This window comes from Myripristis murdjan, chromosome 3 (genome assembly GCF_902150065.1).
Source record: "Myripristis murdjan chromosome 3, fMyrMur1.1, whole genome shotgun sequence".
Taxonomy (NCBI): Eukaryota; Metazoa; Chordata; class Actinopteri; order Holocentriformes; family Holocentridae; genus Myripristis; species Myripristis murdjan.
This window is the reverse complement of record NC_043982.1, coordinates 16,267,548-16,293,442: the sequence shown is the minus strand read 5'-3', so window position 1 is coordinate 16,293,442 and position 25,895 is coordinate 16,267,548. Positions and strand designations below refer to the sequence as shown.

At 41.1% G+C, this 25,895-nt stretch overlaps 1 protein-coding gene across 1 annotated transcript in view; it reads left to right on the top strand.

The window, feature by feature from the left end:
* Positions 1 to 1,083: 1,083 nt before the first annotated feature.
* lgr4 (leucine-rich repeat containing G protein-coupled receptor 4) overlaps positions 1,084 to 25,895 on the top strand; it is a 44,189-nt gene continuing 19,377 nt past the window's right edge. Inside the window, exons 1-5 of the mRNA XM_030048354.1 lie at positions 1,084 to 1,863; positions 11,571 to 11,642; positions 17,874 to 17,945; positions 18,842 to 18,913; positions 25,526 to 25,741. Coding sequence (XP_029904214.1) covers positions 1,679 to 1,863; positions 11,571 to 11,642; positions 17,874 to 17,945; positions 18,842 to 18,913; positions 25,526 to 25,741 — 617 coding nt within the window. The 5' untranslated portion in view covers positions 1,084 to 1,678. The remainder of the gene's footprint in view (positions 1,864 to 11,570; positions 11,643 to 17,873; positions 17,946 to 18,841; positions 18,914 to 25,525; positions 25,742 to 25,895) is intronic.

The window sequence follows — 25,895 nt, the reverse complement described above, 5'->3', positions numbered from 1 at the left end:
TATTGCCCTCCATTTTTTTTTCTTTAGCGTTATTTTTATTATCACCTTTTTATTTCACTGTTTTATGCACTCTTGTCTTTTACCCTTTCAGCACTTTGCACTACTTATTGTATAAATAAAGTTTGATTTATTGTTTTGTTTTGTTTTTTGTCTGCCCTGACTTCATCCTTCTTTTCCTACTTTGCCTCACTGTTGTAACTGCCTTCCCCAGGGTGCAGCTGCAAGCTTCACCTCCTTACCTGCAGCATAGCTCACAACTGGCTGGGCCACACCACTCCCACACAGTGTACACCCAACATGTCCCAAACAGGCAAACAAGGGATTTAGGGCAGTCAAGCCTGTGGACAAACACAAATGGGTGTATCTTATTTATTTGTTGGTTTTATTTCTGTAAAGTTGCATATTGTAGCTTCAGCACTACTGAACTGAGGAGATAAATGCATTTCTCCACAGGGTGCAGTCTATGTCCTGGCTTAAATGTGCAGATCAGGGTCTTCAGTGAAGTAACAAGGTTAAGGTTAGGATTGGGATTATTATGACCTGATAAAAATAAAATTAAGACTTTGACCCTGGCAAAGCAGAAAGTAGGCATGCTATCTCATTTGGATTAATGAATTCATCTCATTAAGGCGGCCTGACCTTTAACAAAACAGATTAATGCAACTGCACAACGTCGCAGGCCACTAGTAAAGATAGCTCAGATAGTATGCAAAGTTGTATGAGGTGAAATTTACAACTCAGTGACAAATTTATCTAACATGCAAACCTCTGCTCTTTCTCAGCCAGTCGCAATCGGTCTACTGTCCAGACATACATAACACGATTTTTTTTTTTTTTAATTATAGTCATTCAAATAAAACAACCAAACTGGAATTTGGGGAAACTGCAAGCGAGCATTGCGGAATTAATCATTAATGACTGTAATAACCGGGCTTGCCTATGCAGTCCTGTGTGAACAGTTCACCTCGCATTTCATAAATACTAGTTGATGGTATGTGCTCGGTCGCTGCCAAATTCTGACGTTGTAGTGCAGGTTTCAGTGTTGCACAGGCCGGGCCTAGTGCTGCAGGTTGTCCGGTAGGGTGCCTGCCGAGCTGTAAGCATGCTGTTGATGTCAGGAGCAAAGGAGGGGAACGTGAGGAATGGCTGAAAACTGGCGATGATCTCCCACCGCAAACAAACCAGGACGAGAAATAGCTGCAGAATCGGACGCGTTTGAGGATTGGGAAAACACACGCCGCACGAATCTGCCTCTTCACGACGCCGACGCATGGTTTAGTTATTTAATGGGACACCGAAAACGCAAAAAACGCAAGGTAGTGCCGCCGTTCCCCCCTCGCCAGTGCTGCTGCTGACCTTATTTTCATGGACTAATACGACACACGGGTCGAGAAATGTTCCTATGCAAAAGGTAAATCACGGTTGTTTAAAGACGGCGTTTGATTTATATCAGCAGTGAAACGGAGGGAAAAAGGGGGGAGCGAAGAAACTCCGATATTTCGCCGGGACCGCGAATGTGGTATAACTATTCAGACATTTTTATTTTGTTTTGAAAGGCATTTGGAAGGCTTCATCTCATGCCACAACCCGAGCGACCACATGAAAAGTCGACGGCCAGAATAGAAGAAGCGTAAAGGCTTTTTACCCCCTCTTTGCTTCCACCTGAATCGAGTGAAAAATGCGAGTCCTTGTGTTTTGGATATTTTTGTGGTGTTTGCTTCGTGTTGGTGCCGCTGGTCAAGGGCAGTCGACTCCGGCTGTGTGTTCCCCCTCATGCAGCTGCGATGAAGATGGGGGTGCAGACTGCTCTGGGAAAGGGCTGACCACTATCCCAGCCGGTCTCAGTGCTTTCACCTACTACCTGTAAGTATTACCCATATAAAAAACATGAAATAAACACTGAAACACGCTTGTGCATGTCACACTCTCAGCGTACGAACACTGTATGTGGGGTAGTGTTTACATGCCAACATAATGTCAACTAGGGAGCAACATCACCCGGGGAAACTTTGCATTAATGGCTCACCAGTGAAGCAGCTTGTGTTATCAAACAGTCCTGCTTTGGGGTTTTAGCATTAGGCTTTAGCACTTGTGGCTAATAAGCAGTGCAATTACAGTCACGTCCCTCACTGTGGTTCAGCTCAGTTTGAACATTCAAGGCTTAATAACTTGACATCAACTCTCCAGCGTGGGATTCAGCCTCAAACTAAGTGGAACATGAAGAGACAGCTTTGCCTCATGTTAAATTCATAGTGACATAGACAAAACTGGTTTGTATCAGGGTGAGCAGCCTGCAGCAGCATTGCAGGCCACTCTGTGACTTTGTTATAAGCTGGAGTGTGAAATGATTAGGGGTCAAGCTGGTGACCTTAACAACAGAGTCATGCTGACCCTGTCATTATCAGTGTGTAAACAAAGTGTTAATTTTAGGGAGAAAGTGGAGCAAAGCAACTGTGTTGGTTAGAACTTAATTTGACTGAGATAGGTTTAGTTGGCTATTAGTTCATAAAGTGGAGGGGAACAGAAACTCCTCAGTTTGGCTAAAATGTTTCACAATTGCTGGGTTAATCATAAACTGAGTAACCCACCTCAGTGGACTGTGTTAAAGCGGAGATTTATTGCAGTTTGATGTAATCAGTGAGCTCCCTCAAAAAGGAAGGGGGAAGAAATATGACCTTGGCGGAGATTGCTCAGATATCAGTTAATTTTAATATTTGTTGTTTGATAAACAAAAAAAAAAAAAAAAATGTGAGTTATGCTGTCACCTTGTGTAAAAAATTTCAAGGTTTGTCCTTGTTTTTCACACCTCTGGATGTCTTCTGCTCTGGTTTGGGACACAACATTCTTCTTCTTTTTGGAGAAGTACTGCTGTTTATTACGGACAGTCTGATATTCAACCACAACATGAGACATTGTTTTCACAGAATGATACCACAGGCTTTGCTGCAGCGCTCTCACTGCTTGCCTGGCTTGGGACAAAACTTGAGGGCCATAATGTTTTCAAGCATGTGCAGTCTTCATGTCTCACAGTGTGTTCTGTGCAGAGTTACCTAAATGCTCTGTGACAGTTTTTAAGCACGAAGCTATGTAATACATCCAGTTGAAACCTTCAAAGTATGTGAAAGGTTGTTTCTCCCTCTCTCCTTGCTCTCGTTTGTTCCTTTGGTCTCTTGAACTTTACTTGTCCTCTTCCACTCCCTCTGTCTTTTGTACATGGAGCGCTGGGGTTAGGGATCATGATGGATTAGTGAGACATATTGCAGCTGTAGAGCTCTTTCCCTCTTAGAGCTAATGCACCTACAATATTGTCTTGATGTGTAAAGAAAAAGCATGTCATTTATAAAGCCACAGTCATGTTTCGAAGAGGTTTGTTTTTTTCCCACAGCACCAAGAAATTGGAATTCTAAATGAGCCATTTTACAGTCGATGTTGAGAATCAACAAAATGCCAGAGACATGCTTTTTTTTTATTTTGTTCATATATGTAATGGAATGAAACCTGTGTAAATAAAAATATCTGGACACACACACATGGAAGCACACACACACACAGATAATGGCAGAAACAGACAGGTGCAAGGCAGCAAATGGTTTCAGGTCTTCTCTAAGTTTTGCTGTCCCCAGAGGTCAGGAAAGTATTTCCTAGAAGGATGCCTATTTTCGGCTAATTATTCTAGCTTTGCCTCCATTTGCCCTTATTAATGTGTCTATTTTGTGGTTTTAATCTAGAAATAATGCTAGGATAGACGTGAAAGACTACACAATTCGTAATAAGTCAGATGACAACATTGGAGTGGACTCTTAACTGCAGCCCACAGGGGTTTCATTCTTGGCATCTGTAATGGAAACAGCCCTGTCAAAGAAAAACAGATGAGAAAAAAGGAGGCCCCTCAAGCCAATCACAAAGCAAATGCACCTTTAAAAGGCATTTAGTTTACCTGCCCCTGAATCTCTGCACAGATTGATTATGCTAGCTGGGTGTGGGGTCTGTATGAACTCTCCTGGTGCCTTGTGTGTTGTGGATGGGGTAGCGAGAGGTCAGTTACAGCTTGCGTTGCAGTAAGGCTGTGTCCTTTCATAGCATGAACAAGCACAGGTTGAGACTTGTGGAAAGAGGAGGGGGAGCATGAGGGGTCTTGCACCGCGCTGGTTGAGCTTGCTTATTCGTCACTGGTGCCTCAGTCCATTTTTGACTGAATGATAGTTTTGTTCGTGGTCAGCAGAGGTGAAAGGAGCCAGTCAGTGATTCCCGCTCCTGAACAGGATGACTTGTGGATGGGAGAATGTTTTAGCTTTCTTTCCCCCTCCGGCTCCCAAGTCCCCTCCTCTTCTCTCTCATATGCGTATTCCCAGCCCCCTCACCCACATACCTTCACACAATTTCAACTGCTGCTGTAGATTTTCGCTTTTGCTGCTCTTGCACCAAGCATCCTAATGTTTGCTCATTTGGCAAACATTTGACTTGTTTATTTTGAGAAGTTTTAGGCTTTTGTTTTTTCTATCTTTTGTAATGTTATATTGGCTGCATTGAACCACCAAAAATATCCCAATGATTCTATATGTTTATGTAGACACAAAATAATGAAACATTATTTTTCTTTTACATTAACATTATTTTTCTTTTTACATAGTTGTTTTTGCCAGCAACAGAGCATATTGCCCTACCCAGCAATCCCATATCAAAATCCTTCTAAATGAATGCGAAAAAATCTGGAGGTATTTTACATCAGATTATTCAGTAAACCAAAATGTAAGATATTAAAATAATGCTGTTTTTTATTTGGATCTGTACCAAACAAAGGGAAGTGTAGTTTGTAGGTTAGGTGTGTAGCACCATAATACTTTATTCACAGCAATGTTTTGTCACATGTTTTACCATTATAAAAAAAATTGCAGCTCCTGTGATTTGGATAGTGCACCTGTTGTGCCATTTTTTTTTTTTTTTTCTTAATATAATTTTTCAATTAATTGTGCAGCTCTATGGTACAGCCCCACCCAAAAAAGATGATGCATGGGATAGTCAGGAATACCTGAAAAACATGAGGAGGCATCACTAGTAGACCAAGGAAGATGAAGAAATTTATTTAATCAAACCAACACGTTTTGGTTCATAAGTATACTAAGACCAGTTTAAAAACCAATATAATAGTAAAATAATAGCTGCCTAAGCACAGCATAATAGTTAGAGGCAAAAGACTGAAGATATAATATGGAGGATAAAATATGGGGGAAAATGTGCTAATTTAGCAAAGAATATTGTTCTGTATTGTATTTTATATAGTTAGTATTTTAATATTTTCAGCCTGCAGCCTGTCCACAATTATTCTTAACTTTGTTTTGCTGCCCCATAACCGCTCAAACCTGCTGTTTACCCATGGAGGCCTATGGATCATAGCTCAATCTGCAATTTTTTTTTTTTTTGGAGTGCTGTGAATTTGATTGGTTTAATTGGAATGGTCACTGCTTCCCCTCACTTAACTAAGTCAAGAGTTAGTCTAAAACTGCTTCCAGGACTAGTTTCCTTCAGGCCAGGCCTTCATTATTAGTCGCTGTCGTTGTGGCAAGATCTCCCATTGAAGCCAACCACAGTGATTCTCTAAGGTCCTGCTTGCCTGGTTTGCTCAGTTTGTTTGGACGATGACCTCTAAGAAGTGTCCAGGCAGTTCCATTTTTTTTTTCCCGTTTCCTAACGATGGAGCTCTCTGTGCATCTTAGGGTGCTTTCAGACCTGTCCCATTTGGAGCAGTTGTTCCGAAACAGGGAGCGTTTCCCCCTAAAGATCGATTCGTTTGGACATATGTGAACACAGCGATCGCGTTCGGATGCAGGACAAAACAAGCGGGCCGAGATCGCCTAGAAGAGGTGGTCTCGGCTCGCTTCCATTCGAGCCCTGGAGCGGTTCGTTTGCAGTGAGAACATAATCGACACAGCAACCGACACAACTCACTCAGAACTGTGGTTCAACCAGCGTCAGAGCCCATCTTCGTCTGCGATTCCTTGTAGCGGCCCGTCTTCTTCTCAGTAGATGCAGTATGATATTATTTTCCCTGCGCAGTCTTCATTCCCGGTAGAACGGGATGTTTTCCTCGGTTACAGAACACCAGTACATTAACCACAGAAACACACAAACAGTGGTGTAGTCTACGTGATACGCAGGTATACGCCGTATACCCACAAGAAAAGGTCCCGAATTTCCGTATAACCTCTTAAAAATGCGCAAAGATACGTATCGGTATGTTGTTGTTTTTTTTTTTTTTGACATAACGTGCACTTTCCCTTTCATAAAGTCGCCTTCTCTGTGTTACGAAGCGGGCTCTTTTTGACCATATTTCAGGGGACATTACAGCTGGAGCTAACGTTAACGTTTCAGAAAGGGAGCCAGTGTATGTGTGCGCACATGTATAGCCACTAGAATAAACTAGACTACACCACTGCACAGAAACAAACTAGCCACACGCTGAAGATGCTCCATTGTTTTTGTTTTTCCCGGGGTAAGAACGGAAGAGGAAACTTCTTCTTTCGGAGTAATTTCTGACCAATGAGAGAACAGTTGGTTCGTGTATGGCATTTGTTTACAGCTTTGAACCGCTACAGACGGTTGCCCTATGAACACAAACGCCCCAAATGAAAAAAAAAAAAAACAACTGTATCGATTTAGCCCCTGAATCGGAACAAAGCAAACGGGCCACAGGTCTGAAAGCACCCTTAGGAATTGTTTGATGCCTTTTCCCAGATCTGTGCCTCCTCACATTTCTGTCCTTAAGGTCTACAGGCAGTTCTTTGGACCTCACAGTACACAGTGGTCTGACATGCACTGGCACCTTTGGGACCCTGATATTGATGAATATTTTGTTTTGAATGCAGTGCAGTCAGTTGAAATGGCAACAGGTGAGCTGTCACGCTGTAGCTAACAGTCTGGTGTAATTTTCCTCAGCCGCTCCGTATTCTGTACCTACATTAAGACTGAAGTGCTTGTCTATCTGTCTAAACAGCCTGAAAGACAATAGGCTGATCATCAATTACACACTCTGTGGTGTTGATACACACGTGACCAACAGTGTTAAAATGGAAGCACAACATGGAGACAACAAAAAATGCATGGGAGGCCAAGAATGACACGTCCTCATCCAAAACATCCAACAACATTGCAGCTGTTCGGGTGGGAGATTGAACTAATTAAACGTTATGGATGTATATAGGCTACTTGCAGTAAACAGTTATTAACCAAATTAGCTAATGACCCTTGTTTATCTTCCAGGTTTGATATTTATCACCAACCATTATACCAACACAAATGTGGTCACAAAAAACATGTTGGACACAGGGTGTAGCTGTGATATCTGCTCTAGCCTATATGGTGAAGTTGTGTCGATTAACAATCAGGCAAACGATAATCATGGTGTGATTTCAAGTTAATTCCTTCAACGTAAGACATAATACCAAGACAGTGATATCAGATAATATCAAAACCTAACCTTTATTTAGTTAGATGTGCACTGATTGATCTGACAGCATGTCATAATTGGCCATCTAACATTCGCGAGTATGTCATCAGTCATTGGCTATCATTTCAATCATAAAGCGAATCATCAAGAAAAAGTTTGCAGTAAAACATATCAGTAGTCAGAGCAGCGTTGGTAGAATAGACATGTCATTGATCTGGCATTGCCAGTTCATTGCTGACGTTTTTAATTTGACGGTCTGTGATCATAGAACTAGTTTAATATATCTGACACAGCAGGCGGAGCTTATGCTGCTGCAATGAAATTTTTTTTTAATGTGCTACCAGTTGGAACAGGTGAGCACACCAATCATTGAGCTCACGTCAACATATAATTACTATTTGCACGAAACCTGTGATTTATTTACACATGGATACATCAGCTATGTTGTTCACTGTAAGAACAGTCTGTTAATCATATAGCCAGTGTTTTTGAATTTTACTAGTTGCCTGCTGCTTGCTCTGCACTTTTATATGCCATGTCATTGTTCGAAGACAGACCAGATGAAATGCATCATTTCAGTCGGTGATTGGCACAGTGCACTGTTGGAAAAACTTAAACGGCATTGGCTCTTGCAAACCTGATCGGCGTGTCCCTAGTGTTTAGCTTTGTTTGCAAGTAAGTGTGTTAGCAAACTGAAATTATTTTCTTCGTGCCATTGCCAGCCACAATCCAACAATACCTTCCTTTTTTCTTTATCAGTATATGTTGATAGCCTGTTAGTACACTGGTATGAATTTGACTTTTCAAATGCCATGCAAACTAATTTATTAACTCTGGCAAACTAAACAAAAGTGGCGCACAAGTGTGCACATTGTGTATTTAGGTTAGCAGGCCAGCACTGCCTTTACTTCCCTGTTTCCTGCATGGAATGGAAAAGCATGCACAGGTACAAAAAATATGTTCCATACTTTTTTTTTTTTTTTTTTGTTAAACTATTGGTTAAAGTTAAAATGTAAAACGTTCCTCCTTGTACATTCAGAAGCTATCATCAGAGTTACTCATCAAGCAAAAAGAGTAAAAAGTCTTGACTTGTGACTTTCAGACCATGTTTATCACACTTCACCCATTTTCTTAAAGCAAGTCCTCTTCTTTCTCAGATTTTCTCATTTGTTGTTGCCTGCTGTCTCTATGGTAAAATACAGCCGAAAGGCACATGGGAGAGAAATTTATTGATACCTGGTTGCAGAAGCAATTAGGCTTTTTGCTATTTATCACAGCTGCATTTTTAGTGTCCTCTTAGAGCCATCCTAACGGCGACAGGCCAGGGCCTTGATGAGTAAAGCAGCCAGAAACAGAGGGAGAGAGGAAGTATGACAGAAGCTCATAGGCCTTCCTACTCCCTTGCCCTGCATGTGGTTCCCAACCAGTCAGCAGTCTGTGGAAGATTTAGGGATCTTTCACACCTGCTGTGTTTGCAGCAGTCAAGTTGAACTTTAAAACGTTTACCACCAGAACGGGTCGCCTATGGCAGGTTGAAAATGGACTAACCAAACTCTGGCACACACCAACAAACTTTCAGCTTCCAGGTCTGCTGGCAAGCGCTGACTGCTTCAAAGTGAACCTTGGAGCAGATTGTTTAAAGTGACAATACCATTTGAACCAAACGTTTTGTGTTGTGGGTTTACTTTATGCGACCTGTTTTTGTCAGTGTGTCAGTGTCAATTTTTTATCTGCTCAGTTTTCAGAACTGCATTTAAGCTTTAACCTGCCTCACTCATCTTGCTTGTAAAGCAGTAACAGGTAATGATAACTTTGCATCACTTCCTTTGCTGAAATCTGCGTCAGATGTTTGTGTTGCTTGTCTGCAACATAGTAATACATTATTTAGCACCTGGAACCGTGACAGCTGGTTCTCAAAACTAGGACCACAATAGGATGATCACTTGGCAGAGTCTGAAGTTAACACTTTGGCTCATGTGCCAAGGGATTGTTACAAAAAATAAGCCACGATTATTTCTACCAACTAAAATAATTACCGGAGTGCTACGTGATTCCCAGCAAAGTTTCTACCCTGTGTGTGCTGCGTAGCTGTGGGCATTTGGTGAAATTGTCGTCTTTGATGCTCACTGCTTTTTAACAGGCTGTTGTCGTTGCCAAGTGTGAAGCTCCTGGACTGTAGTCACAGTGTCATCAATGCTCCATATATTGCCATGGATTTTTACCTGCTAAGTGATATTATATATTATGATGATAGTAATAATACTAATGTTAATGACAATAGCTTTATTTTCGTAGCAAAACGTAACAGTTACAAAGCACATCACGAAAATAAAACAAAATAAAATGTAACAAGATAAAATAATTGACTAATAAACAAATATTTTGCTGAGAAAACGTATTTTTGCTCAGTTTTGAGCTCTGTGAAATGAACAAACCAAAAGAAATGAAACACTATTAATGTAATGCTGGTGCAGGCTTAGCAAACCAACTATTTCTGTGGGTGACAAACTGTGTTATAGTTAGGTTTTAGGACAGGGATGGAGATGTGTCCATCTGAGCAACAGCAGATTTGCAACAGTGGTCCCAGAGCACCTTCAGAGGAGCTGGCAGGGAGGGACTAGAGATGAGGAGTGGGCGGATATTGATGGAAACTTCATTGTATGTGAAGAGTCAATACAGTAATTGGATAACCAGGTAAATGGAGATGGGATAGACGTGGCCGAGATGATGAGACCTTCTGTCAGGGCCCACCTTTTAAGGCTTGTGTGTGTGTGTGTGTGTGTGTGTGTGTGTGTGTGTCTGTGTATGCATGTGTGTTTGGAGAGACTGCAGAGGAAGGGCAATATGATCCTTTTAGGATTCAGGGGCCCGCGCACAAGGTTCTGGAGAGCTCTGGCAGTGAAATCCAAGATGGCCTGTTGGGGAGCAGAAGGGGAGGGAGGGGCGGGGGCTTACCTCATTTGTGAATGCCGGATGTTTTTTCAGTCTTGTGTGCCATCTCCCTACATATGGCATTTTGAGGGTTCTCTTTGAAGCAGGTTAGATTCCTAATCTAGATTAGTGATCCAGAGTTCAGTGTTTTCTGTAGATATCCTCAGTAGACCTGAGACTGCATATTTTCCCCCTTTTTCCCCCTCCGACAATCCCCTTATGTTTGCAGATCTAGTAAAAACAAAAAAAAAAAGCTGCAAACATTTTCAAAAGTTAGTATATTTGAATATACTTTTATACAGTCCATGAAGCAAACATCAGGTGTTTCCAAGTTATTTTGCTGTACCTTTTTTAGTATCTCCAGAAATGTAAACACATCTAACATCTACATACTCATATTAGCATGGTAGGGAAGAAAAATCAAGTGGTGTGTGCATATTTTTCATGCTGCTACATGCCTATCTTTACTTGATGTTGGTTTGAGAAGTGAAGATCCCTGGGGCCAAAGAGAAGGGCCTCTTCAAGGCTTTTTTTGTTGACGTTTTAGTCATACAGGCCCAGTCAAATCAAACTGTAAATGCCATAAGCAAAAGGTGATGCAAGTGACCTATTGTTGGTATACTGTAGTTTTCAATTAGCATTAAAAGGCTCATAATTGTAATTTGTTAATGGTCTACTTGCTTTTTGTACTTTTATGTGCTGTTTGATAAGCTAAAGCCTCACACACGCTATGCTTTGAAACACCAAGGTCCTGGTTTTGGAAACTGTGAAAACTTTAACTGATTTTGTTTCTCAACAGTGGGTTTCAAAATGGTACCATCACTTTATTGTTACATGAACCTTGTGTGTAAATTCAATTCCAAATTGACTGACTGACTGAGACAAAAAAAAAAAAAAAATGAAGTGATGCATTTATATTATTTCAACTATATTTTTACTTATTAGGAAATATCAGTGCTTGTTATTCTGTAAGATGTGAGGAATGACTCAACAGTTCTGAATTCATTGTTTTGAACATTGAACAGATTCAGTACTTTCTGCATCCTGTTAATGTATACAATCACTATTAAGTTGCATGAACAGCTCCACTAAAATCTTTTATAAACAAAATCATTAATTGTAAGATTATTTTAAGTGCTAGGCCTAATTGTACGATTCTGCAGTGTTTTAATAATGGTTTTTGATGTTTCTACAGTGACCTGAGCATGAACAACATCACCGAGCTGCCAGCGTACATCTTCAAAAACTTCCCCTATCTGGAAGAACTGTGAGTACACACCTGGTTTCTCTAGTAAATGTTGCATTTATTCTGTACATGACTGGCACTTGGACTTTGGCTTTGCAGATAGCACTCAACAATACGTGAAGGTACAGAACGTGTCCTCCTTTCCATTTATACTTTAGCAGCTGTGCACCGTGGTGTGCTGGAAAGAGAGGTTCAGTGTTATGTGCTAGTAAGAGTCACTCAGCTCCCTTGAAACGAACGGGGGCAGCTGTAAAAACCACAGTAATCAAAAAGGTTTCAGGTGAGGCAGCATGTTTTCCAGCTCCAATCACGTTGCATTCACTGGTAGATTTTTTTCTTTTAAGGGATTATAAGGGTGGCAACAGCACATCTTACCTCTGGGGCGTCGTTGAGTGGCATTTATCTAATCTTAGTGGGTGTTTGTTATTTCTTTACTCTTTAAATACCCCTCTGTCTGGCTCAGCGCTGGAAGTCAGAGATAAAATCTGTCTACCTGATATCAGGTAACATGCGGCACTGAGAATGCAAAATGACCAGCAAGTGAACATACTCGAGTGGTCCCAGCTCCACTTGTCTTTGCGTGCATGTTTTTTCAGCCCTCTGTGCATCTTTCAGCCAGACCAGTCTTCACCCCCCCTTCTTTTCCAAACACTACTTCAATCTGCTTTGTTGAGGGGCAATTTACTTTTCATCGCATTGTGTGGAGGAATGCAAGGCAGGAAGGAAGAAGGCAAAACAATGGTTTCCATGACAACTGGGCTAAAAAACGAACCCACTCTTGCTGCTACTTCTTTCTGCCACTCGGTGTTACCTGTTACAAGTGTACCAGGCTGGGCGGCCTCAGGACTGCATATGGAGTGTCTGCCATGTCTGCTGTCTGGTGAAACTTCAGTTTATACATCATCTTAGATCATCTAAATGGATGGACTGCCATGTGGGTTCCTGTTTTGAGGAAAGGCAGCATCTTGATTGACATATGTCCTTAGTTCATGTCTGTGTTTGTTTAACCTTTTTTCCAGCGAACAAATCTCCAGGTTTGTCTGAGTGAACTTCAGTGGATGACTTTTTCGCTCTAGGGCTGCAACAGTATCAGTGAACCAGAGCAGGGGCCCTGAGGGCAGATAGAGGGGAAAAGAGAAAGAGCAAGAGATAGACGAGTGGGAGAAAAGAGAGGAGGACAAACCCAGACAGGACGGGGAAGGAGACAAGGAAGGAACATTCTCACCCTTGTAGTCACGCAACTCTCCTTCACACTCTCCCCCTATCCTTCCATAGGCACAACAAAGCCTTGCATGCTGACAGATATTTTATGTCCTCCTCTGGAGATTGTTTACCTTCGTAAAGTAACCTGTGTTGAATTTTCCCTCCGTATATTTTAAAGTGAATTTTGTGTTCTGTGTTCAATAAACCATATGTGCTATAATCTGTGAGCATAATTACTTCCCTTGCTGTTTCTGATGTGTGATTTACCAGTCTATCAAAACTGTTTTTTGACAAATTGACCAAGACTCATTTTGTTATTGTCAGAATGCATCAACAGATTGCACAGTAAAAAAGTACAATCCGTTGATGCATTCAAGTCCAATTTCAGTTTTTTTTCTCTATCTCCTGACTGAACAGCCAACATGTAAGCAGAAAAGGAAATCACAGGCTAAACATGATGGCTGCTCATACCAACAGCCTAACAAATAAGTTGCGTGTTTTGGTCGTGGTGGTTGTCGTATTGTCCAGTTTTCACCATAGTAACTTATCAGATAGAGCATGGAGTTTGTATTTGTACAGTAATGGCCAAAATTCTTAAGGCCTTCTAGTTAAGCAAATCTTGTTTTGTGTCAGCCACTGCTGTCAGAGTACATGAGGTTATGCGGACCTCCTGGCGAATATGCTTTTGAGAAAGGAAGACTTATGGGAGTGGTGTTAGACAAGGAGAGATTTAGCCTTTCCTCTGTAAGACTTAGCACATTCTTCTGTTCTCATCAATGCCTGGGGGGCATGTGCTGGATTTGCTGAAAGAAAGCAAAAGGCAGAGAGGTACTTCATGAAGTGAAACGTGGAGGATATCCGTGCAATTTGTTGTTTGTGGATGTTAATGGCTTGGAGCATTGATTCCAGATTCTGGGTGTGGGACATTTTCTTTTAGTTTTGTCTGATGAATTTGAACTGGTCAAAATGTGTTGGAAACAAAGTGACCAACAAAAATGCATCAACAATTGCAGAGCAGATATCAGTTTGAATATGTAGCTTGGAGCTGAAGAGAATCATCAAGACAGTATTACTTATAGTCTTGGCTGTCACGCTTTTTGGTCTAGGTTATCAAACACACTCTTTAAAAGCTGGCACAAGACATCCTCTTGACAAATTGTGAGCCAGTGGAAACACACAAGTGGTTTCACTGATTGCATGGTTTGATGGCAAAGCAGGTCCTTGTGGAATCTACCTTTGGAAGCTGTTCATTGGGTTTGCCTTGCAGCCAAGTCAAGCTGAAGCGACAGCTTTTATGTAAAGTTGGTGAGCATTCAACTTCCTAATTTGACAGGTCTGGTCAACCACAATAAATAAAACACTGAACAGAGCCTGTGATGGAGCAACGTTTGCAGTCATGTTCTGAGTTTAGAGCAGCTGGTCTGACTTGCTGTTGTTTGAGGCCTCTGATGAGGAATTCATACTGCTCCTCGCTCTTGGCACTGTCTGGGTTGGCAGGACCCTTTTCAGCTTTGCAAAGCATTTACAACATTACAGTTACCATAACCCATAGCCATCTTAGATTGGTTTTGTTTGGTTTAGCTGTTAGACAAGCCATCAAAGAGTGTATAGAGACAACTACTGAAATGGCAGAGGCTTATTTTCCTGTGCTGTATGTCTGTTGGAATGTATTGTCATTACTTAAATATTTATTTCTTATCTTATTAAGTATGAACTCATTAAGTATGAACTCCATGTGTTTTAAATAACATTTTAATGTCTATATTCATGTGAACATTCAACACCATATACTGTGGATGGATATGTGTCAGCTGTTCATGTTTAAAGGAAGCAACAATCATTACACTTGTGGTCCAACAAATATTGCTAATGTTAATTGGTAAGACAAATAGTTTAACTGTACTGCAGAGCTGCAGTTAAACATTATTTTCATTATCAGGCAATCTGTCAGTTATTTTCTCGATTAATCGATCATTTGTTTGGTCCAGGAGATGGTGAAAAATGTTGATTGCAATTTCCCACAGCCCAAGCTGACGTCATCAAATGTCTTGTTTTGTCCCAACAAACGGTCCTCAACCCAAAGATATTAAGTTTACTGTTATACAGGACTAAAGAAAAAAGAAGATATTCATGTTTGAGAAGCTAGAATCAGACAATTTTCTTAATGACTTAATGATAAATCAGTTATCAAAAAAAAAAAAAATTAATTTGGTAGGTAGGATTGGTAGGATATGGAACTGTTCTTGTTCTTCTGAATATTGTGATTGCAATATGATCAGTGAGCCACCGTGGCACCAGTTCTCATTTATTGGTACTTGAAAACATTTTTGGATTGGATTCCATTCAAGTTTGTGTGAAAAACAAACAGAGCAAACTAGCTCCGGTAGTTCCATCTCAGCTTTTTGCCACCGTGCTTGGTATTGTGTGGCTGTGCACTTACTCCGAAATGTTTACCACTGAGCAGCCCTTAGCCCTAGAATGCTGGCAGTGATTTGCACACCCAGGAATATTGGCGTGCTGTAGAGCAAAGCAGTGTTCACTACAATACATGGGATAATAAGCCAAGTATTGGACTTTTGGGCACATGCTGTAATTGCTTTGCTACGAAACACTCAAATTACCCTGCAAAAGCTGTCTGGAAAATTTTGATTGACATTTTGTGTTGTAAAAATACCGTTCCATTAACTTGTTCAGATAAAACGCGTCACTTAGATTTCTGATCTTCAAGCTTCCTCTGCTGTTCACATATGAACAACACTATATGTCGTGACAGGAGAAAGTCAGTACCTGCGTCTGGAAGGCCCACAAACTCTGTGTGTTGTGTCAAAAAATAGAACAGGCGCATCCATCAGTGCCAGGTCGAAGCAAGCAATTATTTAACTCACATGAGTAGTGTGAACAGATGTGCTATTTAAAGTGGAAAAGGCAGAATTTGCTGCCTAATGCCCTGACATGATATGTGCTGTCTGAACACGGTGTGGTAGTTTGGAAGAGGCCTGAGAAAGAACTGCAGGGCTAAACTCATTCTGTGTTATGTTTTCATGCAAAATGTTGGTGGACCTTTGACTGACACAGTTGAGGTTAGGACCTGCACTCACAAATTTCTCTTAGGAAAACCAGAACCACAGAATAAATATTGAGGATTCAGTCCAAACGGAGTCTAAATTGCCTAGTGGACATAACTTTTAGTGTCTCAAGAATTTTCTTAACCTATCAAAACGGCTTCAATAATTTAATATTAGCTGTTGTGCAATGACATATGAACAACATAGAGCTATTTATATTTGTCAGCTCACTTTTTTGCTAAAAATTGCATTGTGGAGGACAAGCACTCTAGTTCTGCAAAATTTATGACACACCAACCAAAGATCGCCTGAACTCCACCTGAAGGGCATATTGGCTCCTAACACAGACAGCCTTGATTCTCAGGCTCACACTCAGCAGCTCTTGTTGCAAGGGAATTCAGCCTGTCCTGACTCAAGTTACAGAATGATAAATCTGTTGCTAATCTCTGAAGCCAGATAGCGTAGTGGGGCCATGCGCCCCAGTCAGCCTGTCCCATGCTTATTTACACCCTTATTTCCTACACGCTTCCTGCTCCCAACAGGAAAGGGAGGTGTATCCTGTCCCTAAAGTATTTCACATGTGGACTGAAGCAGCTATACAGATTATTGAAAGATGATTAAAACCTCTGCCAAGACTGTAAGAGGGCATATATCCATATGTTGCTTGTGTCAGCACTGCTCTGCCAGCCTTGGAGAGATGAAGTTGCTCTTGTTTTTTCCTCTGAGCCCTGTGAGGAACACCAAACCTTCATGGCTGGGAACATGTTGGCAGATTAGCACCTGCCACCCACCAGATGTGGGTAAATATGAGCATCAGACGAGTAGTTTTGCTTCACCCACCAGACACGGTAGCAGGATCAGTATTAATTATCCAAAAAACAAAGTCCTGCAATGAGCTTCTCTGTGCCCTGTATAATTTTTAATTATGATTGGGCATTCAACCTCAGTCATCAGGAGCATATTTGTGCACTCCAAAATGGTAGCCAATAAAGTTACAGTGAGGCATAACACCCAGGACATGTCTCTGAAGTTTTTTTTTTTTTTTTTTTTTTTTCCCCAAATGGTTTTGCCATGGCAGGTATGACACAACCACTTGGCTAAGCACCAACTGCCAGCTTTCTCTGGTTGGATTTCGTTTTCAGCAGCTCTACAACAACACATCCCACTAGCTAGTAAGATACGACTACATAAAATAGAGTGACATTTTGGAGATCATTTCTTATGATGCTAACCAGTATCAGCAAGTTCAGTCAAATCACATTTCAGGTGCATGATGAAGCAACACAGCTGGTGTGTAAAGCTAGAGGTAACTAAAAACGAAACTCACAAGAATGATTGTGACACCCAAAGGAAAGGGTTCAGTGAGAGATGATGAAACCAGCACAACCCGAGCTTAGCTTGTTGTTGTTATTTCTCTAGTTGTACAAGCATTTGATTAGATTTTGGTTTACACTTTATATTATATCAGTTGTTTAATTAATGTTATTGAGCATTAAAAACATGTTAACTAGATATTCCACTTCCTGTGTTTATTCAGGTATTGAAAAATGCTTCATAAAAAGAAGTGTCTGAGGGAAAAATGTGAATGACTGGTAAAATTTGAGCATCCAGCGTGACAGGTGGACCAAATAGCTGCTTTGCCACCCTGGCCGAGAAGCTTTACGAACACACCTAAGAAGGGCATAGCCAGAACCAGTTCTAATCTTTTGCGGGTGACAGACGAAGTGACAACAGGCCATGGCACAGACACACGTCTTTGACACCCCAGGCATCATGTTTGGCCTCAGACCGGGAACTGGAGTCCACTGTGGCACCAGACCCAAAGGAGCTTTCTCACATTCTGCACAGCCTTATTCATTCAGTATAGAAATCTTCTCTCTTTGGTTGTTATTTTGTGTTTATGCCGAAGACATAGTCTCCTAAAGCGCCTGAAACACAAGAAGAAAAATGTACTAATTTGGATTTGAATCTCTCTCTCACTCAGGCGACTTGCGGGGAATGACCTGTCATTCATCCATCCTGAAGCGCTGTCTGGACTGCATCAACTCAAAGTCCTGTAAGCTCTCGCCTTGTGCCATCACTACACACACACACACACACACACACACACACACACACACACACACACACACACACACACACACACACACACACACACACACACACACTCACACACACTCACACACATACCCATACTCACAAATATCCTAATGGGTGTAACAGTGTTAAGTTTTCCACACAGTGGGTACAGAGCAAGTCAATAATGTATTTTTGTAACACAGACAGATAATTCCCTCCCAGTAGGAATGGACGTAATGAATATTCCCATCCATGAATAAATGCTGTCAGTGTGGCATACAATATGAATACAGATAACAAAATGGTGTTTTTTTCTGAAAACAAACAAACAACAAAAAAAACAGTTAAAATCTGTTGTGTTAATGGGCTCATGCATTGTTTACATCATGTAGCACGCCTTTGAATGTTTGCACACTCAACACTTAAAGCACCACGCCTTTGATTCTGTGCTGAGCCAAACGTTCAAAGTCCTGCGGAGCTACAGGTGAGGTCTTTGATATAGTAATGAAACACACACAGACTGTGGCAGGTATTATAATTCTTAGCAAATCAAGAGATTATTCTACTTTGTGAACTGTGACTTGACCAGTGGAAAAACAAATAATTGTTGAGCTCAACTTCAGTTAGTTTTCATTTAAATGCAGTTCAAACAATTCCCATTCACATTAGACCTGGGTCAGTTATTGCAAATAATTACATAAACACACACAGCTTACTTTGTTCACAAACCAAACGCCTATCTAAAAAGATCTAAAGAAAATGAGTGGTTTTAAAACTCTGGGATACCATGTGGATTTATGTTGTTTAGGAATAATGGATTCATGGTGTGTCGAGAAGTGTTCTGATTATCAGCAATTTATGTTTTTCCTTCAGGATGCTCCAGAATAATCAGTTGAAGACTGTGCCCAGTGCTGCTCTGAAGAACCTTAACTCTCTACAATCTCTGTAAGCCATTTCCCTCAATGTACAGAACACACACACACACACACACACACATACATACTCGTGGCTAGGATCATCATGTCAAAGCCACATGCTGCCTTATTCTCAGTGAGAGCTGAGGTGAAAATGAAAATCAACATGTCAAGTAAGCATTGAATGCAGAGCCTCAGCATACATGGAATGCATTGTGACAAAGTTCAATGTCCTGTAATTATCTCAGTGTCAACTGCAGAACTCCATATTTTAAGAGAAGTGGTCGTGACACACCATGCAAAATTGTTTTGAGAAGACATGAGGGTGTATTCATTCATAAAAGGCACAGCGTTAGCATGATTTCATAGGCTGAGACTACCAATAAAAATAAAGCTACTGCATTATTTTTATTGGTATATTTTCTTGTTGATGATGTAAATGTGACTGTTTTTTGTCTCCCCCCCACTGCTGTATGTTTTCATGAATCTCTTACAGAAATAAATGATTAAAAGGGATTAGCGGTCCTGCTCAGAAACAGTAAAACTTTGTTTAAAGGCCCATCATGTTTAATTAAATTAAGCCTGTATCACTGGCAAAATGCAGTATAAATGTGGTAAAATGAATCTTTGCTGTGTTTAACACACCACGGGCCCTATCTTGTGCCACCCGCTATCCGCTGCCACTACCCGCTACCTGCAAATTGCGGATTTAGGAGCTTCCGCTATCCCTAAACGGTATCTTGCGCCACCCGCTATCCGTTATGCCGACTCCGTCATTTGCGCCTGTAGGTGTGTCCATGGGCGTGTTTCATGCGCTATCCCTAAAGTTGCTATCTTGCGCACACACTTTAGGGAAAGCGGATAGCGGGTGGTCCTGACCGCCCGCTTATCCGCTTTCCCTAAAGTTTGGGCTGTTAAGGCTGAATTATGCTTCAGTGTTGGAAGAGCGTACGGGGGTTGTGCGAAGCACGCATTTCCTACGCAGCGCGTGTGTCCAACATACCTCTGCGAAACACACTGAGCAATTCTCCTCCCACCAATGTAGACCCTGTGACGTATGGTCGCTGCTCTTGGCGAGAGGACGAGTTGTATAGGTGCGGGTACTTGCGCACCTCCTCAGCCAGGCGTTCTTCCGCGAGATCCAGCACTCTCCAAAGTTTTCAAACACAACCGACGAGTTGAGACACAACAGTTGTTTTAAAAACGGCACTGTCGGCCGGCACAACAACAGGATTAGATGTGATACCGGATGCAACGAAATGCCGGAAATGATGTACTTCGGCGGACCAATCACAGCTCTTGTAGGGGCTGCGGAGGGTCCGCGTAGTTACAATTTTTGGGAGGCGCGCGGCAAGGCTCTGCGGCGGTCGCACAACCCCCGTAAGCTTCGCACAACCTCCGTACGCTCTTCCAACGTGGAAGCATAATTCAGCCTTTAGGAGAGCGCGCCCAGGCGGCTTCAATGCGCGCCCCGACGGAGCCTCGCCACGCACACGGTCGGACTGATACCAGGACGCCGCTGGAATGGACTGAGTATATTACTCATATAGACTGTTTAGAGGAAAGACTGTTTTAATTGGACACTTACCCCAGCACGTTTTATTGTTTTATCATAAGCCAGCAGCTGTGCTATATTTTTATTTTAAATATTTTATTTGCCCAATCTACCTTGTCAATAAATTAGTTTACACATAGTTCCACCTCTGCCTCTTGTGTGTGTCTGTGGTGTGACCCGGGGATTTTACTCAATCAGTACAACCTTGTGACACGTCCACTTGGACACATGTGGCTCCACCTCCCAAATTAACTCGCCAATAATATAATAAATAATATGTATATAAAGCCAACTTGCTTTAGCCTCAGTAGAAGCCCTGAGAAAATCTACCTCCCTCTCTCCATCGCGGGTTTAGGATTTAGGATTTAGGATAGCGCAGCCTGTCCTTAAAGGCAATGGCACCTGGCACACTGATTGGTTTAACTGGCGTAACGTCCAAAACACGCCTATGCATAATATAGCGGGTCGCGCAGGTGTTTTGCGGATAGCGGGAGGTGCGCAAGATAGCAACTTTTACGGGGGAACGCCTCTTCCTAAATCCTAAATCCGCAAATAGCGGGTTTAGGGAGTCTGGCGCAAGATAGGGCCCCACATCTCTAGAATGCCAAAATCCCTGTGGGCGTGTAATTACTTAAAAACCACAGGCTAGATGGCCAGTCAGACCAAGGAATGGAAAAAACTGTGAAATGTGTCAACATTGATTGTAACGTTAGGACAGATTAAGTGTTGTTGGACAGCACTAGTTATCACTTGGAGCTAACTTTACCTCTTTCTGCTACAGCTAATGGTGTAACAGGTCAAAGATAGCTTTGCAACAAGCAAAAATACTAAATATCACTAGCCAAGGCTGTGTTCAAGGTAATGTTATACAGAAAGTCATACAAAAACATTAGCTAACTTAACATGGTTGCTTACCATTAGTTGCTCAGTCTGACTTGAATTAATTGATCATGTGCCAAATTGGCAAACTTGGAAAACCCCATTAAGAATTGAGTAAAAAAATTTAGAAGTAAGTCCTTATGGAAATGGGCACTGCATAGAAATGCTCAATCAGGATCAAATGGAGCAGTGTTTGGCTTGCCGGTAGGAGACAGCCGTGTTCATCATAAATTTTCTTCCTTAGGAATTCTGTGCAGACTAACCTTTAAGCATGGCCCAACATCAACAATGAAGATTTGTCATTTTGTTTTGCAGACTTAATTTTGTAATTGACAAACTATTCTTAGCTTTTCACGATCTCGTGACAGTGCAGTGGTAGTCATCCACAGTGTCTGAGGATGGGACAAGAAAGAGTGGGACAAAGGAGTGCAACCAGTAACTTTTTAACTGCAGGTCTTAAGGATTACACCATATTACAAATCACAAGTGAAACACAGGAATACAAGCCAGTGTTGTGGATATACTACATTTGTAAAATATTTAGCCCCCTTCCTAACCCCATTTAAGACTCGACAGTCCTTTTAGCTAATGGATTTGACCTTTAAGAAAAACACTGGACTGTGACTGGTTTATGATATCATGTTATCCCTGTTACTGAGTTCTGTGATTAACCCCTGTTGTTTTTCTCTGGAAAGGCAGGCAGTACATGCTATGCTCCAGGACAGTCAGATCTGTTGCAATCGTCACAGCTGTGGTCAAAATAAATTCTGCGGTGTATTTGTACAAAGAGCTGTCCAAAGTGCATTTTGGACTCTTTAGCCCTGTTCAGATGGGACTAGTTTTGCAAGGGGATGTCAGGTATTTTCATGTATCACCGACGTTTGGTGCAGATCCTCTGAAACTGTCCTGACACTGACATTTTAATTACATGTTTTCTGGAGGAGAAATGTCTACCGCTATGGTGATTTGTTTTGAAATTTATTTGTTTATTTAAAGATCAGTGAAGCACACTGCATGCTGGCCCAAGCTGAGGTGTTATAGCAGTGTTGAGAGCACAGCCTCTTATATTGACAAGAGGCAAGTAGCAATATAAAATCAGTTAAAGACAGACAGAATATTACAGGAAGTGAAGTGATTCTCCATTCAGTAATAGCATAAAATCTGGCATTTTAACTTATTTGGGTGGTGAAGGCAGTGAAACAGGCTCATTGGTGAGAAATGGATTCCCACTGAAATTATTTGTTTTTTGTTCAATCTCATTTTCATTTGTTTTAGTCCACAAAATATCTAAAGTGATACTGCCTGTGAAAAACAAGTTTATATGCATTTCAAGAGGCTGCTATATATTCTTAACCAGTTATTTCTTCATCTTGTCGTATCTTAAAAATGTCCTTTTTACCACAGTCTAAGTGATGATATAAGAACAAGGTCCAAGAAAAATGATGTGTGTGATATCAGCTTTAAGGGAGTAGGAGGAGGGCTGCTTGCACAGTGTGTGAGATGGATGAATTGGTTGTATGTGTACGTTGAAAATCTTCAGGTCATAGTGAAAACACAAACATACATTTACTGTCACTGCTCTGTATCACGCAACAGTAAGTTAATAAAGTGACAGTCTATGATATTCTTGTTTCTATTGATTTTTTGCAACACATTCAAAGTGGCAGTTGCTTTGGTGCTATCCAGCTGCAGTCAAACAGCACACAAGATTTCTTTGAGTAGGGAAAGCTCCACGTCCATTGACACCCACAGTTCAATCTCCATGCAGTCAGTCAGAAAGTTCATAGGATTCAAATAGCCAGGAGACAATGAAATATAGAGATGCTAATCATCTGCATATTTGTGGTAGCATACATAATATTTACATATGACAGTGCAAAGAGGAAGCATATATAGACTGGGCCTAAAAATTGATCTTTCTATGACTCCGTAAACTGTCTACAGTTACCAAGAATAAAACCAGTTTAAAACAGCACCAAATAGGCCAACACAGTTTGAAGTGTATGATGCAGCACGTTGCCATCGACTGCGTCACATGCAGCCGTGAGCTCTAGTAGAACAAGAACAGAAAGTCTCTTGGTGCCCCTGCATACTGAAGGAGGGGAATTGCTTATCTTACTGACATTATAGCTATATCTTGACAATTATGTGATTTTTCCCTTGTAAGACTGCAGCAAATTCTTCACATTTAGTGTTCGAGGTTTGAGGTAGTTGAGAATGGAGGACGCAGCAAATTGTCAGTAGTAGAGGGAAGATTTTTTGCCTTGTCCTTGTTTTCATCTATATTTGTAGAGAAATATGAAGTTTTTCATTTCCTGGCTGCAACTGTGTCCTTGTAAGTGTCACAGTGAATCTGTAAGTTTGTTTTACGCCATTTAAATTCTGCCTGTCGACATTCCCTTTTTAGCCCTCTGACTAACTCCCCTATTCTCCAGGGAGCTTTTGTGTCTGAGAGATGGTTTTAGTTTTTTGTTTTTTGAGTTATTATAACAGAGAACAAGCATTGATTTGAATGTTAAAATAGCTGGAGATATTTATACAAAGTCTGTCATGAGTTTAGATACAGTAGCAGCTCTGCAGATTCATCCAGAAAGCCTCTGTCTTCTCTGTTTGGTAGCATGAAAAACAGTTAAAAATAAAAACTGAGTCTCACTTGTCAAATGTTGATAAGTCTTCAAAAGACGTTATTTTACATATGACAGTTTTCCAGAGAATAGAGCATTCCAGAAAGGGGTAACATTTCCATGCTTCCCATTTATTTTTGGCAGCAGTGATGGTGCAGTGCATGATGGAGGCAGTGCGTTGTATTGGTCAGTCCACCTTTACATGTTATACCCTTCGCCTGAGCATTATGCATCAAGTGTGATTTGCTGCCTCTCAAAACTTCAGGTCTCATTAATAAAGTTGCTGTTGTAAATCCAAAATGAATCAAAATTTTGCAGCTGCTTGGTTTATTTTCAGAGGCAGATGTTGATGGACTGTTTAGGTGAAATTTGAGAAAGTTTCCAAACAAGCCGCCATGTTTTTTCCAGTTTGAGAATCGGGGAGAAACCAAGGACAGCCCAAGAAGTGGTGTGCTTGGTGGAAAACGTACCATAAATTTATATATTACTCCGTTACACCACCACACCCCTACCCCCCATTAACAGGGACTAATGGAGGAATGAATCCAGCTGGAAAAACATGTTGAAAATCCAGCTTTCAGCTATTATCACCCCTCCATATCCTCCCCTCGTCCCTTGCTTCCCCTCTCCTTTTTTCTGCGCTCTTCTTTCTTTTTAACAGATGTCTTTTCTCCGTGAGGGTTTTAAGGTCTGTTGCTTAAGTATTATGCTTTGGCAGAGCCGTGGTTGGGTTTGTATAAAGCCTTAGAGAGCAAAATGTCAATCAAGATTGTTTTGCTGACCGGCACAGACACTTGAGGAATTTAGAGGGAGAGTGAGACAGAGAGAGAAGATGACAGGAGAGAATATATATGATATTTTGAAGTTAAAAAAAAATAAATAAATAGTAGCAGTGTTCTCGTAATATTATTATTATTATTTTATTTTTTACTTGCATTGGATTGTCTTATCAATGACCTTAAACATGCTTGTATTTTGATGTTATGTTTTAACAAGTTGGTTAGCAAGTAGGAAATTCACATAATCTGGTACAACATTCATGTGACTTCTGATTTATGGTAAATACAAACTGGTAACTGAGAAAGACATTCAAGTCAACCTCCTAGTGGTACAGTGAGTTATATTCACGTTAATACAGCAACTCTGTTTACGAAAATCAAGTAATATCAGCTGTTGTTGAGAGAGATTTTAATATCTTAAAAAAATATAAAATGGGCATTTGAGCAAGTTACATGAGAATGCTTTCAAATTTTAGACATGACATCCTTTTTTCCTGCCCCTGTCATTTTAGTTCATTAGTTTATATGAATAAGGACACTGCAGATTTACACAGCATCATTTTTGCTAATTTACAATATGATGTCAGGTCACTGCATGTTTACTGTGCGTTACCATCAGCAAGGTCTCAACACACATTACATTCAGAAAACATTGCTAGTCTATAAGTCTGGAGAGTAGTGATAAAATAAACAAAAACAAAAGGGCAAATCAAGCCCACAGTGCCATGTGTTTAACTGTAGTGGCCCAATAATTTCAGTATTAATTCACTGAATTTGAATTTCCCCTTCATTTCTTTGTTCTGCAGTCGTCTGGATGCCAACCATATCACTACAGTTCCAGAGGACAGTTTTGAAGGACTTCAGCAACTACGCCACCTGTGGTTGGACGATAACAACCTGACCGAGGTCCCCATCGGCCCTCTGAGACACCAGGCCAACTTACAGGCTCTAACGCTGGCGCTCAACCGCATCTCCTTCATACCCGACAATGCCTTTGCTAACCTCACCAGTCTAGTGGTGCTGTAAGTTACGCTGACCTTACATTATCATTTCCGTTTTAAGTGAATGAAAACCTGCTCCCTGCCTCTGCGGCACAATACTGTTTATTTATGTTCACTTTATGTTCATCACAGTATGAAGTGTCCCTAGACAGGACTCTATGTACACGTTACTGAA